The 20,054-nt window shown below is 40.2% G+C and overlaps 1 protein-coding gene across 1 annotated transcript in view; it reads right to left on the bottom strand.

Annotated features, from left to right (window-relative positions):
- The window catches only part of LOC133440724 (zinc finger protein 208-like), a 44,358-nt gene extending 36,590 nt beyond the window's left edge, over positions 1-7,768 (bottom strand). The window contains exon 1 of the mRNA XM_061718042.1: positions 6,434-7,768. Within this exon, the coding sequence (XP_061574026.1) occupies positions 6,434-7,704 (1,271 nt within the window). The 5' untranslated portion in view covers positions 7,705-7,768. The remainder of the gene's footprint in view (positions 1-6,433) is intronic.
- Positions 7,769-20,054: the final 12,286 nt, after the last annotated feature.

Below are 20,054 nucleotides of genomic sequence, written 5' to 3' on the forward strand. Positions count from 1 at the left end.
TGCACGGAAAAGCAGCAGGGCGAAACAGACAGTCCACAGCAAACAATCATAAAAATAAAGGCATGCAAGCAGCAGTGTCTCCTTATCTTAAGTCCAGTCAGTGGCCGCGGGTCTTCTTAGCAGTTTTCCTCCGGTGATTAGAACAGAAGAGGCTCTAAACAGCTCCTGATTTATGGTTCTGCGTTAAATCGACGCAGAGCCTACACCGTAGGGTTCAGCGTATGGTGCGCGTCGCCGCGTAACCCTACGCCGTAGGCTCTGCGTCGGTGTAACGCGGAACCATAAATCAGCCTTTATGGTGCGCTGGAGAGGAGAGGAGGCAGGGAGCTGGGTGGAGGGGGCGGTGATTTAGCGGATCGTTACGTAACGATCCGCCAGCAAACCAGGTGCGCCGTTTTTGCACAGTTATGCGGAAAATCCCAGAAAGCACACAATATACTGAATGTTAAAAGTTCGTTGTTTTTTGGGTGTAATTGATGTCAAGACACCCAACAAAACACAAAAAATCAAGAAAAATGTGTTTTTCATGTCACAATACCTTTAAGACATGTAGTCCCTAATTAGCCACAATTGTTCTCTTATACTAAAATATGTTGTTAGAAACACATAAAATAATCTAATTGCTTTAAAAATCTACAATGTTTATCACATATTTTGACCTGCGGGAGGCGCCATGTTTTACCTGCGCAATGCATTCTGGGGGTGATGACGTAGAGCGGTGGCTCTGGGAAGATAAGCCCCATTAGTTTAACTGGGACAGGTATCTTAAACATGGATGAGCAGCACTCTCCCGGCCGTGGAGGCTGACGAGGGAGCCCATAAGACGACTCGGTTCAGGCAAACTGGATCAAAGTTCTGTGATGCACGGGAGATCTGCAAAAATGATCAATGTCGTGCGCATCTTACCAGTGCATTAGGCTCCTGCGTAGACGGGGCTTTAGAGCCTGCAGCGCAACCGCCACCCGCTCTCCACTCTGCGCTCTGGCCGGGATGGAGACGCCGGTGGGCAATATGCACGTTTGTGTGGGCATAGCCCACCCCTGCCCCCCCTAAAACCTGCTTCGGTGACGGGTCCAGCATTTGATGACAGGCCAGAGGCTGAGGGGACTGGCCCGGGACTTTGACGAAACGGGAGGCGCAGACTTCGCATCAAATAGGCAAGAACATCTTTATTTAATTTAATGACGCCAGATCTGGCTGGGGTTTTTATTGTAGCATCGGCTATCTGCTAGTTGAAACGTGTGGTCGGTTAGTCTCTGAGTTTTATGGTGTTTTTGTAGTTCATGCTTTATGGTGCAGCACTTTTTTTTTTTTTTTTTTTTAACTTTTTTGTAGGTGCGCCGTCACCTTAATGTTTAGCTGTGTTTTGATCTGTGTTTCTGGGTGTCAAAACAGTGAACGGGGGCCAGCAAGTGCCACCGTCTGACGTCACTACCCAGAATCACTACAACAATGGCGACCTACATGTTAAATTATATTTTCAAATTTTATAAAAACGAAGACATCAAAAAGGTTTTTTATATCACATTGTTATAATTGATACCAACATTTATCTTTTAAGACCTACATGTCTTAATAGCCAGGGTTCCTTTTAACAAACAGGTACAGGGGGTTGCAAAAGTATTCACCCCCCTTGGCTTTTTATCTATTTTGTTACATTTCAACCTGTAATTGAAATATTTTTTGAATCTGAATTGTATGTGATGGATCTGCACAAAATAGTCTAAGTTGGTGAAGTGAAATGAGAGAAATATCTATAAAACAATAAGTTAAAAAAATAAAACAGTTAACATTAGCATGGAAGAGGAAATGGGGAGTGTGAGAAACAAATAAAATAGGGAAAAATGGTATATTATACTTGCTTAAGATATGTTTAGATATTTATGTGGATATTTATGTAGTATATATTATATGTTGAGAGGGATAGTTATAATTATGTAATACATGTTATATATTTATTAGGTATGTAGCATATATATATTTATAGGGATATTTATGTAGTTATATAGTGTATATTTATATAGATTTATAAAATATTTGTATTTTCTATATATTGATATAATATTCATGTAATATTAATTTTTAGCTATATACTTATATGGATAATTATGTGATAATAGGCATGTTTTACATAGTATTTTTATAGACTATATTTATATGGATATTGTGTAGATATAATTATAGCAATAATGTAAATTCATAGAGTTATAAATGGGTAGGAACTAGGAAAAAGTGTAGACTTCTTCCTACTCCTTTTTTCGAACATATGTGAATATGAAGATGTTACTGTTTATTTTTTGTACGAAATAAAAAGTAATTCATTAATTAATTCATAAAGTGTGAAATCTCAGTCTGGTCCAGAGTGTGAATGGAGCATGAAAGGCAGCACCAAGTAAACAGAACAACAAGTTAGTTCGGGATGTTTCCGAATCCCACATCAGCAGCTGCTTGAGCTGGGGAGTTTCCCATTTAGTTGGTTTGCTTCAACACCACGGCTTTTAACTGGAAACAAAGGGATCTTGTAGGAGTCATACTCATGTGTTCATTCATTCAACTTTCCAGGGTTACGTACCGACTCTGTGGAGTCTGATTTCAGGTTTCCAGGCGAGGTCCAACAGTCTGCGCTGACGGTCGAGCTCTTCTTCATACTCCAAGATGCTTTTTTCAAACACTGACAATATTTCTACAGCAGCTGCTGTTAGTCGCTGACCGATAAACTCTCTCAGATGATTCACCTTAGACATTGTTGAAGAGGAAAAAGAAAGGAAACAACAGAACCGTCCTCTCCTTCTTCTTCTCTAGGTTTAATGGCGGATCACAACCAACGTTATTAGGTTCTACCGCCACCTGCTGTACCGGAGTGTGTAACATCAGGATCATTATTACACCAGGTTACAGTCTAACTTAAAGGGGGGAAAAAGGAAATACCTTAATAAAATAAGATAACCACATTTAAATCTTATTATCTATCCCTGCATCTTTAAGAAAGACAAGGATTTCCTTATAACAATCCCTCATCACCTCACTCCTCCCTAATAACCTACTAAACTCCATTCCCGTCCCAGCTCGTACATCCTGTCTCTTAAAGCGTTCCTTTCTACCTCATACTTGCCACATTTAAGAATCACATGCTCTACATTCTCTGTGACATCACACTCATCACATTTATCAGACACGGACTTTGACATTAAATACAGAGTTGATTTTAAACTAGTATGACCTAATCTTAATCTAGAAATGATGACTTCCTCTCTCCTACACTTTCCTTTGAAAACCTTCACGTTAATCAGAGGTTTCAAGTAACAAAGTACAAATACTTTGTTACCTTACTTAAGTAGAAATTTTGGTTATCTATACTTCACTGGAGTAATTACTTTTCAGACGACTTTTTACTTTTACTCCTCACATTTTCACGCAATTATCTGTACTTTTTACTCCTTACATTTTAAAAACAGCCTCGTTACTCTATTTCATTTCGGCCTTTAATAAAAACTATCCAGTTAAATTGCTCCATCCGGATAGAGTGAATTTGGTTGTGGTTGTTTCAGATGTTCTTGTCCAGTTTTGTTCTTACATCCGTTCCCTCAGATTCCTGCAACTAAACTTGGATGTACATTCCAATAAAGGTTAGGATAAATGATAACATGCCTCTGAAGTTTGACTTTTTGCACCATTACAATACTTATAGGCAACTAGTCATCATATCTGCTGCTCTCTGAAACACATGTTAATGCTCAATAGTACACGTATATGCTTCTTTAATATATTTGCATTATACTAAGAGGCATTCATTTTCAATGGCTTTTGTCCTTAATGGCTTTTTTCCCCCTTACATTACTTTTACTTTTATACTTTAAGTAGTTTTGAAACGGATTTCTGGCTAGGTAAGAAATGATGGCTGTTATATCTCAGTGTGTTTCAGCTTCTCCACCCAAACAAAGTATCGTGAAGGTGTTTTTAGGATGTTCTCCATGTTCATATTTTTAACTGTACCTGTATCAGAGAAAGAGTTGATGAAACAGGCTGGCAGCTGTTGCAAATATTCTGTTTATAGGGCAGGTATGATTGGCTGTTTCTAACGTCAAATGCTGAATTAGTTGATATGAGCAAAGTTTCATGTTCAAGATTTGCACTTGATACTGTGAAGGTTTCATTAAACTGCATTTAATTTTTTGTGGCTCTAGTGGCCCTTTATTCAAGTTGCAGACAGGAAGGGGGTAGAGAGAGAGAACGGGGATGACATGCAGCAAAGGTGCAGGCCGGGATTTGAACCTAGGACCGCTGCAGGAGGACTGTAGCCTCAGTACATGAGCCGCTACTTAACCCACTACGCCACCGAGCTGCCCATCAAACTGCACTTTTAAAGCTTGAATCAAAGGTTTGGGTTTATTCTTCCCATAGTTGGACATGAATGCAAACCATTATTTATTGCAACTGTGTAGTTAAAAAAATAAAATAATTCAGTATATGTTCAAAGTAAATACTGGTCTAAATTTTACATTTAACATTACGGTAAATGTGTAGAATCATAAAAGAATTAATGAAAATAAAAACTGAGTCATGATTTTGTATTTTCTTTTATAGATATCTAAATTATTTTTCAAAATTATACTTATATACTATTATACAACTCAAAATACTAATTAGTTCAATAAACTTTTTTTCAGTTCAATTCATGATGATTCTTGATGAAGCCAAGACCAGTGAAATAACAAACTGGATCAAAATGACGTGATTGATGAAGTTGAGGATAAAAGACAAAAGTGCATCTCCACTTTTCAACTTCATTTGATGACATTTCTCTCTCCACATTGTTTTCTGAGCTAAATGCTGGTTGTACTGATCACGCTGCATCAATAATCTGCGTCACTGACAACTTTCCTCTTGTTGATGCACTAAAGTCTTTTTTTATTTGTCTTTTTATTATTATTAAGATAGATTGTTCACTCTTGGGTTTATGTTGAGCTTTTATAAATCACCACCAGGGGGCACTGCTGCTCTTTCTACATATCGAGAGTGTAATATTCCAGAATTATAAACAATAAAATAATTAATCTAAAATGAAAACTTAATTACATTTTCATGATTATTTCTGACTAAATATGAGTTGAGGTAAAAAGACATTTACTTCTAAACGGATGTCTGATATAAAAGGGTTAAATCCGAAGTGTGTCCTCTTCCTGGAATCTGATCCCGATGATCCTCCCTCTTCTTCCTGCTCTCCAACCTGCAGATCTGCAGCTTCAACACGGATCTCAACATCAGCTTTAAAATAAATCTTGTGGCAGACCAGTTGTACATTTAGATAACTTTATTTTATACATGTGATTAAATAATATTGTTAATTTCATATTATGTAAATAATGTGAAAAACGTAATAAATATGTTGTAACTTCAACTTTTATAGTTACAATAACACAGCATGAATCATTTGAATTGCATTGTTTTGATTTAGTTTGTCCCATGAATTACACGATAATCTGATGTACGTGCAGCTCAGATTTTAAAAAGCATAAAGCCCTTTACAGTTTTCAGCGAACTATGTATAACATCACAATATATCGTAAAATTTGGATACCGCAATATCGTATTGTATCGTGACTCAAGTATCATGATGTGTATCCCACATCACACTCATTTCCTCATTCATTTGCAAACCAAATGTTCTTGTTTTCTAAATCAATAAAAACATTTTAAAGGGGAAATAAAAGCAAACCGTATCTGACTGCACTGACTTTTGAAATCATCCAGGTTTTTTGTTTAATGCTGCAGACATTAAAGTTTATAAAATGGTGACAGATGGTTGGCTGTTCTGATTCTGACGTGTTGATGGTTGCGTTTCTTCTTTTGTTCTTTTGTTTCTTCCTGTTTTTCAGAGGAACGTTATAAAAACTGAACACGTAAATATATCAAACTTGGACTAACCTCTGAACGGAGTAGATGGAGAGAGTTTAACAACATGGAGCTGCAGATTAACTTTACAAAGAGAATGTGAGTGAAGAAGAAAAAGACAGGAAAAAGGGCGTGTGAGAGAGGCTTTGTAGATGAACGAAATAAACTGTCACGTTTAAAGAAACTTCAGCAAACGCTAACAGCTCTTTATTAAACCGTGGAGACGGCAAGTTGTCAACAGCAACAAATAACAATTTTAAGAAGGAACAGGGATTCACACAAACTCAATGCAGAACTTAAAAAAAAAGTACACAACCACATTGTTCCCTCTGCGTCAAGTTGACGGAGAAGCATAAATCCGTGTTGAACCTGCAACCCTTGTGGGGAGGGGATTAGGCTCATCAGCCACAGGAGGTGGTGGTTGGACTTCTGCGGGTTCTTCTTCTGTGGGTCAGACAGGAGTGGACAGCTGCCCCCGGAGGACGACAACATGAGCTTCATTTGTCACGAGTCACCAGACTTCTCCTCCGGGTGATTTTTCATGTGACTCAGCAAATCAATTCTGCGGCTAAAACCTTTGTTGCACATCTTGCACAAATATCTCTTCTCGCCCGTGTGTGTGGTTATGTGCCGTTTAAGATCTGATAATTGAGTAAAGGTTTTGCTACAGGTGTTGCACAAGTACGGCCTTTCGCCAGTGTGGGTCCTCGAGTGAACCACCAGGTGGGAATGTACCCTGTAACGTTTTCCACATGTTTTGCAGATGTAGGGCTTCTCGCCCGTGTGGATGGTTATGTGCCGTTTAAGAGTTGTCGATCCAGTAAAGGTTTTTCCGCAGGTGTTACACAGGTACGGCTTTTCGCCGGTGTGGGTCCTCGAGTGAACCACCAGTTTGGAACGTTCTGCGAAACCTTTTCCACATGTTTTGCAGATGTAGGGCTTCTCGCCCGTGTGCGTGGATATGTGGCTTTTAAGAGCTGTTGAATTAGTAAAGGTTTTTCCACAGGTGCTGCACAGGTACGGCTTTTCGCCGGTGTGGGTCCTCGAGTGAATCACCAGGCTGGAATTTTGCATGTAACTCTTTCCACATGTTTTGCAGATGTAGGGCTTCTCGCCCGTGTGCGTGTATATGTGGCCTTTAAGATGTGATGATTTATTAAAGGTTTTGCCGCAGGTGTTGCACAGGTACGGCTTTTCGCCTGTGTGGGTCCTCGAGTGAACCCTTAGGCTGGAATGATCTGTGTAACTTTTTCCACATGTTTTGCAGATGTAGGGCTTCTCACCTGTGTGCGTGGATATGTGGCCTTTAAGAGCTGATGAATTAGTAAAGGTTTTGCCGCAGGTGTTGCACAGGTACGGCTTTTCGCCTGTGTGGGTCCTCGAGTGAACCACCAGGTTGGAACGTTCCGCGTAACCTTTTCCACATGTTTTGCAGATGTAGGGCTTCTCGCCCGTGTGCGTGGTTATGTGGCGTTTAAGCTGTGTTGATTTAGTAAAGGTTTTTCCGCAGGTGTTGCACAGGTACGGCCTTTCGCCGATGTGGGTCCTTGAGTGAATCACCAGGTGGGAACGTTCTCTGTAACTTTTTCCACATGTTTTGCAGATGTAGGGCTTCTCGTCCATGTGGGTCCTCGAGTGATTCACCAGGTGGGAATGTAGCCTGAAACTTTTTCCACATGTTTTGCACATGTAGGGCTTCTCGCCCGTGTGCATGGTTATGTGCCGTTTAAGACATGATAAATAAGGAAAGGTTTTGTCGCAGGTGTTGCACAGGTACGGCCTTTCGCCAGTGTGGATCTTCACGTGATCCATTAAATTACAACTTTTACTGAACTCTTTCCTGCAAGTGCTGCAAGAAAACACCTTCTTCCCCGTGTGGGTCCTGGTCGGCTTTGATTTACAGTTGCTGTCTGACGGGACAGCAGCATCTTCATGGTCACCGTGTCGTCTCATTGGCTCCTGATCTGCAGTTTTACTGGAGTCTGAGCGTAAACTTTCAGTTCCTTCCTCATCTTTGTTTTGAGCTTCAGGAGAAGTGTGCAACAGCAGCTGGACACAGTTTGGTCCTGTTTCACCATTTTCAACTTTCACATCAGTGAGATTGACCAATGAGACATCCACCTCTACGTCCTCGTGCTTCATCTCCTGACCGCTGGAGTCTTCCTCCAGTTCTGTAGTCTGTGGATACCCTGGTTCCTCCTGGTCCGGGCTGCAGCTCCTCTCCAGGTTATCCAGGTGCTGGTCACTGAAAACCCCGTCCTCCTCCACCTTACAAACATTTTCTTGTGGGAGTTCTGGAATTGCAAAAAGACAGGATTTTAACAAGTCAAAAGTGTTTCCCACTGTTGATTGTTTGGTCATTTTGTGAGGTTTAAAGTTTGTCCTGAATCTTCTGTCTTCCCCTTCAGCTATGTAGTATATTTGAAAACAAGTGCATTACTCTGTGTGACAATTAGGCGGCACTGTGACTGTAGGAAACCTAGCAGAAAATTGGAGTCCGGATCCAGAGATTTGAACTGTTTCTTGTCGCCAGTGGAATCGACGAAAAGTCTGATGCAGTGAAAAGAGCCACGTTCCTACATGTGGCCAGGGATGAAGCAATTAAAGGTATATAACACTTTTGACTTTGATGAAGACGTAGTTGACTATGATACATTGAAAGAACTTTTCAGCCGACATTGTGAGCAAAGGAAAAATGTGACGTATTTGAGGCACCTGTTCTTTATTCAAGTGCAAGGAATATCAGAGATTGTTGCTGCATATGTGACTGATTTAAAAAACAAAGAGAAACACTGCGAGTTTGAGCACCTCACCGACTCACTCATTACGTTTACATTCAGCAGTTTAATCGGGTTTCTGATCGTATAAGACATCGTTCGGACTTTTAAACTGCATGTAAACACCTGAACCCGATCTACTTCGGCCCTATGTCGGACATTTAGTAATCAGGTTGCAACACCTAGATAACCCCTTCGCAATCGGGTTGTTAACGCCATGTATACGGGGGATCGGATACTGCAGTCTGCACATGCTCGAGAATTTCCTCGGGGGGGGGGGTCCACCCGGAAGTGATAGGGGGACGGGGACGGAGTCACTGGAGCAGATCAAAATAACGTGAGTTGCTAACTTGTTGCCTTTGTTCTGTATGTTATGCACGTCGCTTTGGATAAAAGCGTCTGCTAAATAACGATTTACTTGTACATTTAAATTAACCCTCAAGCGTGCGGGGGTGAGGGGTTATTCAATGTAACTTATGCCCATGTTATGTTTCACTACCAATAACACATTACATAAATTATAACCTAATTCTCTGTTAAATGTGTTATTATTCAACTCAGACAAAAGCATGAGTTTGAAAAGTGGGGGGGGACATGCCCCCCCTGTTCCCAGTGGAAATTGCGCCCTTGCGCGTCACAGCGTTTTATTTTCACTCGCTTTATTTTTTATTTCTGCAGTTTTCATTATGGACAAATCTGTGTGCTGAAATATGGAGAACACTGGAAACAGCTCCGCTCACTTACTGAGACAAGGGCAAATTGCACTCAGCCGCAAAACTTTATGGGCGTGTTTGCCCCGGTATATCATTAGAGCAAAGTCTTTTGTGAAGAGGACCTTAAAGCAGGGCAAATTGCGGGCGCAAATGCAGCGCAATTCACAGCGCTATTTGCGGGCGCAATCTGTTCTTTGTGGATTTACCCCCTACAGTGCAACAGTTGAACAATAAGAGAGAGGAAAGAACATGTAAACCCAGACCAGTGATCCGGTCTTCTGCATGTCGTTATCTGATACGATCAGAAATCCCATCTCTTTGCTGCATGTAAACGTACTGACTGACACTTATTGATGTAAATGTTCGCACATCCAAGTGGAGAACAAGGTGGATTGAGGAAAACCTACAGTACGACCCTCGCAGAACTGGTCAGTGCCAATAAGGCAGAATGAAACATCTTTATGTAATCTGAATTAGATGACATATATGACACACACTGCAATCAATCTCACTCTAATAAAGTAAGGTAGCCGTCTTCAATTTCATAAAGACACCATAGTTAAACTGAAACAATAGTAGGTACAGTAGCCTATGCTGTACCAGGATCATTCTCCATAGGTGTTAATAGAGGGGTTAATCGTACCACAGAACACAGCACATACACCTACTACCTTTCACCAGACAGTGCCAATTCATTTAATATCTCACCTCTGCATTTATAGCCAAGCCACTTGAGGGAGGACACAGGTCCCACACACTGGAGACACTTGTCCAAGGGGGAGACAGTTGCACACACCAGGCTATGTTTCTGACACTGTTGGAATGTTTTTATTGTAACATTTATTGTTACCAGACAGTTTGAGCAGCAAGACATTTCAGAATCATATGTATTTATCTTAAAAGTATTTAAAAACAACAAATTTCCATCAAATGTCTACATTACATTCAACTTACCCTCTCACTGTTGACAACTGTCTCCATTTCAGTTGGACTGCAGAACTGATTCTCCGTGTCCATCTAAGATAGAGAACAAGAGCAGACGTGTTCAAAATTAACACCGTGGTCTGCCTGTGTTCATTTGTTCATTTCCATTAAGTGACAGGATGAAAATAAGTGTGGAAATACAGCTTTAGAAGGTCCGTCAAAAATGTCTTGCACAGGCTCCAGACTAACTTGTCCACTGGTGCGACCGACTGAGACAGTTGGGGCCAATCCCAATACTCCTCCTACTTTCTTCCACTAGCCCTCCCTCACTACCACTACCCCTAAAAAAGAAGGGACAGATTTTAGGGCACTTGAAATCTTCCCAGGGTCTGTCCCAATACTCCCACTACTCCTACTTTCAGCACCACCCCTAAATCAGGAAGCTGAGAGCCAAAAGCTGTTTTAATTTCAGCTGTAGTGCTGTTAATATGCCACTTTGTTAAGTTTTAATATTTTTTCAGGCGTTACTTTACCGTTAAGATCCCCAACCTGGGCTCAGTTTATCCAAATAACGCTTGTTAAGAAATTTGACCCGATGTTTTCGGGGATGAGAAGAGCCGCCGGCTCGGAGCAGCAGCAGCCGGAGTACAGACGTGATCGCCCTGCGCTGTCGTCCCGGGGAGAAACCTGCAGCTCTGTTGAGAATTACCGCTGGCTGAAATAAATCATTTAGGAAGATAAATGTTGGTTTAATAGATGAAATTTAACAGTTGTAGCTACGCCTGTTAAGAAATTTGCTCCGAAAATTTTGGGATTTCTGCCTGCCGGCTCCGGTGCTGATTTATGGTTCTGTGTTAAATCGACGCAGAGCCTACGGCGTAGGGTACGGCGTAGGGTACGGCGTAGGGTACGGCGTAGGGTACGGCGTAGGGTACGGCGTAGGGCGCGCATCGCCACGTAACCTACGCCGTAGGCTCTGCGTTGGTGTAACGCGGAACCATAAATCAGCCTTTATTCTGGCGAGGTTTGAAAAAGACTTTGCAACAACGGGCAAACAAGTGAATATATACATTCACTGAGTGAATATTATGAAAGAAAAATATATATTTATCGCTAGAAATGTAATCAAAACGCATTTCTATGCAGAAACTAACTCAAAATATTGATTTTATTCACTAAAAAATAAGAAATGTCCGCCATGTTTTTTTTTTTGATTCAGTACGCAAATGACGACGAAAAAAAAAATGACGATGACATTTTTCTGGCCCTGAGCATCGGAAAACCCTCGATCCGTAGGGACAGATTCATAGCCACTACACTCGTTGTTGTGGGGTTAACTAAAGGTGAGCCTGGGTGCATCTCTTCAAGACTTCCCTTTCCTCTGGAGGGGGCCCCATTTGACCTTTGAGTTTAAAGTTTAAAACTTTAAGCTTCTGTATCCTCCCATTGTCCACTGTCTACCGTTCACTGGTGACTGTCCTTATATGGTCATTTCCTGTCAAGTTTCTCAATAAAAGCATAATGCAGGAGGAGGATCTTTGGGAAGCTCAGGAGTTCTCAATGAGAGCCATGTTGCCCTGCAACTCCTCTGCTTTCCCCCTTCTGCAGCAATGGCGCCACCATGTGGTGGCTAGGGGTTGCTACAGCCACCACTGGATTACTCTGAGCCACCCCTTAGCCACCCGAAGGAGGCGCATTGGATTTATGTAAATCTAGGAAATATATTTTAAACATAGGCTTCTATATTTTTAACAGAAATAGCAACAAAATAATATATATTAGTAAGAATAAGAATCAGACCACAACGGGATCCCTACGCCCAATGTTACATGCAGTAGATCCCCCCCTGTATGTTATACAGAGTTTGCAGTGTTTGTGTAGTATATTTATATGACTGGAAATACGTGTATATACTGTATACATGTGCATACCGAATGAGTGAGACTTTTGCTTGCTCTATGAAGTTAGCATGCTAAGCGGAAAGGTTAGCATAGCTAACTAACCACTTTGCTGAATTGCTTTCAATCTACAAAAGCGGAGCGCTGCGCTCTTTGGGCTGATTTATGGTTCCGCGTTACACCAACGCAGAGCCTACGGCGTAGGGTACGGTGTGTGTCGCGGCGCTCTCTGCTCGTGTGTTTGGCTGCAGGTATTTGAGACTCGACGTACTTCGATGGTAATGCATTTCAAATCCACAGTACATGCAAATAACCAGTCTTGTCCAGCGAACCATCTGCATCTTTTTGAAAGTGAACTAACCGTTCAAAAGTCCCTTTTCATTCTCCATCTTTCAATCAACCATACGTTTCCTCAGGCTACGGGTGCCAGAAATTTTTTCTTTTTTAATCTCATGCGTTAAAAAAATTGTCGGCGTTAAGAGGACGTGAAGTTAACACATCGTTAACGCGTTTACTTGAACAGCACTAATTATATATATATATATATATATATATACACATATACAATATAATATTATATAACTAATATATATATATATATATATATATATATTAGTGCTGTTCAAGTAAACGCGTTAACGATGTGTTAACTTCACGTCCTCTTAACGCCGACAATTTTTTTAACGCATATATATATATATATATATATATATATACGAGCACAATGTACGAGTTAAGATTAAAACCTACAGTAATCTTTTTTGCACCCCGCTGCTATTCATTCATAAAATAGTATTTCATAGTCAGATAATGTACAATGTTTATTAAAAGTATCAATATATACCTGTTCCAAATCTTCAATTGTGGAGGAAGACTTTGTAACACCAGAATCTTCTGGAGGCATTTCCTCAGTAGAAACCTGCAAAACGGAAAAATATAGATATTTTCATAAATGTCTTGATGGCAGGATGTTCTCTGTGTAACATTATGCAAAAGGTTTTATGGCTGTGTTTCTTAGTGTTTTGAGGGAAAGAAATCCACTCAAAATGTTTCTTAATTAGTCAACAAGGAAAATTATTACAGTCTTTGAAACCTAGAATCTTCCCAAAATTATGTTTGTGTGCGTGGTTATGTGCCGCTTAAGAGCTGATGATTCAGTAAAGGTTTTTCCGCAGGTGTTGCACAGGTACGGCCTTTCACCAGTGTGGATCTTCATGTGATCCATTAAATTACTACTATTACTGAAATCTTTCCTGCAAGTGCTGCAAGAAAATACCTTCTTCCCCGTGTGGGTCCTGGTCAGCTTTGATTTACAGTTGCTGTCTGACGGGACAGCAGCATCTTCGTGGTCACCGTGTCGTCTCATTGGCTCCGGATATGCAGTTTTACTGGAGTCTGAGTGTAAACTTCCAGTCACTTCCTCATCTTTGTTTTGAGCTTCAGGAGAAGTGTGCAACAGCAGCTGGCCACAGTTTGGTCCTGGTTCATCATTTTCAACTTTCACATCAGCAACATTGACCAATGAGACATCCACCTCTACGTCCTCGTGCTTCATCTCCTGACCGCTGGAGTCTTCCTCCAGTTCTGTAGTCTGTGGATGCCCTGGTTCCTCCTGGTCCGGGCTGCAGCTCCTCTCCAGGTTATCCAGGTGCTGGTCACTGAAAACCCCGTCCTCCTCCACCTCACAAACATTTTCTTGTGGGAGTTCTGGAATTACAAAAAGGAACAAAAAGATAGGATTTTAACAAGTCAAAAGTGCTTCCCAGTGTTGATTGTTTGGTTGTATTTGTCAGGTTTAAACTTTGTCCTGAACCTTCGGTCTTCCCCTTCATCTATGTAGTTATTTGAAAACAAGTGCATTACTCTGTGTGACCATTAGGCGCCATATTTTCACCAAATCTCTAGAAACTGGAATAATATCCAATGACCTCAAAATTACCAAAGTAGTCCCTGTTTACAAATCTGGAGACCATAGTGTATTTAGAAACTACCGGCCCATTTCTGTTCTCCCATGTTTCTCAAAGATCCTGGAGAAATTGGTCAATAACAGAATGATGAAACATTTGCAGGACTGTAATATACTGTATAAACACCAATATGGATTTAGGAAAAATCATTCTACAGAAATGGCTATAATTCAATTGTTGATAAAATTCACACTGCAATCAATAATAATGAATACACTTTGGGAATCTTTCTTGATTTATTCATAGCTTTTGACACAGTTAATTTTGTTATTATTCTTCCAATGTGGATTTGCCCAAAAAAAAGAGAAAATCTACACGGAGCCAGTGTGATCTATATCTTTTCTACAGAATAAAGGATTAAGTGTAAAGTGTGAAATATGAGTCTGGTCCAGAGTGTGAATGGAGCATGAAAGGCAGCACCAAGTAAACAGAACAACAAGTTAGTTCGGGATGTTTCCGAATCCCACATCAGCAGCTGCTTGAGCTGGGGAGTTTCCCATTTAGTTGGTTTGCTTCATCACCACGGCTTTTAACTGGAAACAAAGGGATCTTGTAGGAGTCATACTCATGTGTTCATTCATTCAACTTTCCAGGGTTACGTACCGACTCTGTGGAGTCTGATTTCAGGTTTCCAGGCGAGGTCCAACAGTCTGCGCTGACGGTCGAGCTCTTCTTCATACTCCAAGATGCTTTTTTCAAACACTGACAATATTTCTACAGCAGCTGCTGTTAGTCGCTGACTGATAAACTCTCTCAGATGATTCACCTTAGACATTGTTGAAGAGGAAAAAGAAAGGAAACAACAGAACCGTCCTCTCCTTCTTCTTCTCTAGGTTTAATGGCGGATCACAACCAACGTTATTAGGTTCTACCGCCACCTGCTGTACCGGAGTGTGTAACATCAGGATCATTATTACACCAGGTTACAGTCTAACTTAAAGGGGGGAAAAAGGAAATACCTAAATAAAATAAGATAATCACATTTAAATCTTATTATCTATCCCTGCATCTTTAAGAAAGACAAGGATTTCCTTATAACAATCCCTCATCACCTCACTCCTCCCTAATAACCTACTAAACTCCATTCCCGTCCCAGCTCGTACATCCTGTCTCTTAAAGCGTTCCTTTCTACCTCATACTTGCCACATTTAAGAATCACATGCTCTACATTCTCTGTGACATCACACTCATCACATTTATCACACACGGACTTTGACATTAAATACAGAGTTGATTTTAAACTAGTATGACCTAATCTTAATCTAGAAATGATGACTTCCTCTCTCCTACACTTTCCTTTGAAAACCTTCACGTTAATTGACTTGTGTATGTTATAAAAATGTCTCCCTTTTACACCGTTGTCCCACACCTTCTGCCATGAATCCCTCACTGCCTTTCTAATTCATGATTTTGCTTCACCTTTACCAAAAGCAATTTCCATAATTACCTCACTACTCAATTTCAATGCTCTTTTAGCAATATTGTCTGCTTTCTCATTGCCATCAACACCCATGTGGGCAGGAACCCAATAAAACTGCACAGTAATTCCAGTTCTGTATAACCTCCACAATACCATTAATATTTCCAACACTAGATCTTCTCTTATTGTTTTATTTGAAGTCAAACTCTGAAGGGCTGCAGTGGAGTCTGAACAAATGACATAGTTCCTTCTCGCAGTTACAGTAAGTATTTCATTTACCAACGAGAGTAATTAGAACAAAATGCATACAACATTCTTTTCATCACTGGTTTACTACGACTTCTGTCATTTAGCAGACGCTTTTATCCAAAGTGACTTATATCTGAGAAAACAACACAAGCAAGAAGGTTTAGAAAGAGTTTTATTTTTTCCGACACAATGAGAGCTGACGCAAATTATATGATAAGCTACTGATTGTTAATATCAATATATAAAATACAAATATTTTTTAAGTCATGTGTTCTTTATTATTTGTCATAAAACATTTATGTTGTTAAGAAACTTTTATTGCAATGGGCTTCAAAATAATACACATGGTAAGTCTTTGAGACATTAAAACATTTAAATATCAAACTGATCAAACTATCAAACTATCAAACTGATTTTGGTGTGAAATATATAGATATACAAGACACATTTAAAGCTGCAGTTTCCATCATTTAACCACTAGAGGGAATAAAGATCCCAAACTAACCCCCAAACTCAGAATGACGGTTCATTCCTGCATGAATCATCCACAGGTTTTCTGCAGGGGTTTGAAGCCTCTTTTTCCTCGTATTGTGGCAGGTTGGAATTATATAAAACAAGAAGTTTAATGCGTAATTAGGGGCGTGGCCTTTTGATTGGCGTTAATTTGTCTAATCTGTAAATAAATACTTTTTCTAAGATCTTTGAAAATGTTGGGAGTAAAGAATCAGGCCTGTAATTAGTGAATTGGTGTCTGTCTCCAGTTCTGTACAGTGGGATGACTTTTGCAGTTTTCATTTTTGTCCCAGTTCTGAGCGACTGATTACAGCTGTATGTCAGTTAACAATCCATCAATAACCTTTTTGACTATTGTCATATCACCACAGTCAGTTGACACCTTGTTTTTACATTTTCTTACAATATCTATGATTTCTCTCTCCTCCACAGCTGTGAGAAACATTGAATCTGGATTTCTACTTATTAATGTTTCCTTCCATCCATCAGCTGATCCAGGATCACACATTTTTCTGCCAGCTTTGTTCCAACACTCACAAAATACCTGTTAAAATGATTAACCACTTCATTCATATCATTAATGACTTCATCGTTATTGGTTAAATATTGTGGATAATTAGTCTGTTTTGAACATTTCCTAATGGCATCATTCAATATATTCCAAATACCTTTAACGTTATGTTTAGTCCTTATTCATGAAATAATTCATGTCCCTCTCCATTAAAGCAAGTGGTCTCGGCCCTGAAACAGCAAAGTCCTCCCTCCATTATCATATTATTATTTTTATTATTGTTGTAATTATTATTACAAAAGTGCATCTCCAATCGTTGAGTTTGCACTTTGAAAGAGATGGAAAATGGACTGGTACCAAAAGCCAGGCTTGTTGCACAAGGTTTTGAGGAACTGCAAGTTTCTGCTACAGAAGGAATCTCCAACCTGTGCTTCAGTCTCTGAGGCTCCTTGTGGCAGGAAGTTATCAAAAACAATGGACACTGCATTTGATGGACATAAAATCTGCCTTCTTTCATGGACTAGAAATGTGGAGAGACATTTTCATTAAACCTTCTCCAGAGACCAACAGAGCAGATCATCTTTTTTTAACCCACATCAACTCCATGGTTCCTGACACAGTGGATTCCTATCAGTTTTCCTACCGTGCCAACAGATCAGTGGATGAAGCGATGGCTTCGGCTTCACTTCACCTTCCAACACCTGGACAGGATGAACACCTATGCACGGTTTCTGTCCCTGGATGTGTCATTTGATGAAGCCAAGACCAGTGAAATAACACACTGGATCAAAATGACGTGATTGAGGAAGTTGAGGATAAAGGACAAAAGTGCATCTCCACTTTTCAACTTCATTTGATGACATTTCTCTTTCGACATTGTTTTCTGAGCTAAATGCTGGTTGTACTGATCACGCTGTACCAATAATCTGCGTCACTGACAACTTTCCTCTTGTTGATGCACTAAAGACTTTTTTTATCTGTGTTTTTATAATTATTATTATTATTAAGACAGATTGTTCACTCTTGGGTTTATGTTGAGCTTTTATAACTCACCACCAGGGGGCACTGCTGCTCTTTCTACATATGGAGAGTGTAATATTCCAGAATTATAAACAATAAAATAATTCACCCATCTAAAATGAAAACTTAATTACATTTTCATGATTATTTCTGACTAAATATGAGTTGAGGTAAAAAGACATTTACTTCTAAACGGATGTCTGATTAAAAGGGTTAAATCTAGAGATGCACCGATCAGGATTTTGAGGGCCGATCACCGATCACCGATCTCGAAAACCAGTATCGGCCGATCCCGATTTTTCCGATCACCGATCCCAGGGTGAAATCCATAAATTCGTCAATATTGTTGTCTCATGTACACGACACTGACATTGTATTATTAGGTATAAAAATTAGGAGATTAGGTGTAAACTCGGCTTACAAAGAGTAAGTGTAGTTTAGTAGCTTCAGCTTTCCAGTGGTAATAATTATGTACATGTGACCAACACAGAAACAGCAGACATGTCTCTCTCTAAAAGTTGATAGAAGTTGCAAATTATAAACCATAGTTTTCCTGTGGAAAGAGGAATTAAATCTTAAAATAAAAATTAATTATGAATTATTAAGCTTTGTGAAAGCTTTAGTGATAGCATCCGCCGCGTGTGAAGAAACTCTTGTGAGTGAAGCAAAACTCTTCACACTAGAGCTCGTGAAGCGACTGACACGATTGTCGTCCTGCATGAGGCTTTGGACTGTTTATAGTTTGGTAAAACTCCGACAGGATTTCATCAGTGAAATATTTACGAGGCGGCAGCACGCACCGCGGATCCAAGCTGCAAACGTGTTTAAACCTGATGTCTGCTACAACAGAAAGCGGCTGATGAGCAAAGCATATGAATTCATTACCTTACGATGTAGTTCTTTATTTTTCTTCCTGTCGTTTATAAGTCTCTGTTACAGGTGTAACAGCTGAATTAGTGCCGTTGCGCGCGCTCCTTTTTTTCTCTCCCCTTTTTCTGCGGCAGCCAACTTTGAAAACTCAATATAGCCTACTCCGTCTGAAGAACTTTCAAATGTCTAATAAGCTTCATTATGTTGTGATTCTTTTGTAATATTACTCCTCATGGTATCTCCTTTGGACACACTTTGCAAACTGCAAATTTGTTGTCCTTTTCAGACATTGTAAAAGTCCCGCACTGGTGAGGCCGGTCACGCTCCCTCAGGACCGCTGGGTCTGAGATGTAGGAACGCCCGCGCGGGCGGCGTTTGTTGTTCTAAACGTCATCAGATCGGCCGCTCTGAACTATTATTTTTCCGATCTCCGATCAAAGCCGATAGGGCCATTATCGGCCCGATCTCGATCGGGGGCCGATCGATCGGTGCATCTCTAATTGCGGTATCCAAATTTTACGATATATTGTGATGTTATACATAGTTCGATGAAAACTGTAAAAGGCTCTATGCATTTTAAAATCTGAGCTGCACCTACATCAGATTATCGTGATAATTCATGGGACAAACTAAGTCAAAACAATGCAATTCAAATGATCCATGCTGTGTTATTGTAACTATACAAGCTAAAGTTACAACATATTTGTCTACGTTTTTCATATTATTTACATAATATGAAATTAACAATATTATTGTATCACATCTATAAAATCAAGTTGTACTAGATTTACAACTCGTCTGACACATGATTTCTTCTAAAGCTGATGTTGAGATCCGTGTTGAAGCTGCAGATCTGCAGGTTGGAGAGCAGGAAGAAGAGGGAGGATCATCGGGATCAGATTCCAGGAAGAGGACAGACTTTGGATTTAACTAGAGATGCACCGATCGATCGGCCCCCGATCGGGATCGGGCCGATAATGGCCCTATCGGCTTTGATCGGAGATCGGAAAAATAATAGTTCAGAGCGGCCGATCTGATGACGTTTACAACAACAAACCCCCGCCCACGCGGGCGTTCCCGCATCTCATACCGAGCGGTCCCGAGGAGGCATGACCGGCCTCGCCGGTGCGGGAGTTTTACAATGTCTGAAAAGGACAACAAATTTACAGTTTGCAAAGTGTGTCCAAAGGAGATACCATGAGGAGTAATATTACAAAATAATTTAAACACAACGAAGCTTATTAGACATTTGAAAGTTCTTCACACGAGTATTGAGTTTTCAAAGTTGGCTGCAGCAGAA

The sequence above is a fragment of the Cololabis saira genome, chromosome 3 (assembly GCF_033807715.1).
Source record: "Cololabis saira isolate AMF1-May2022 chromosome 3, fColSai1.1, whole genome shotgun sequence".
Taxonomy (NCBI): Eukaryota; Metazoa; Chordata; class Actinopteri; order Beloniformes; family Belonidae; genus Cololabis; species Cololabis saira.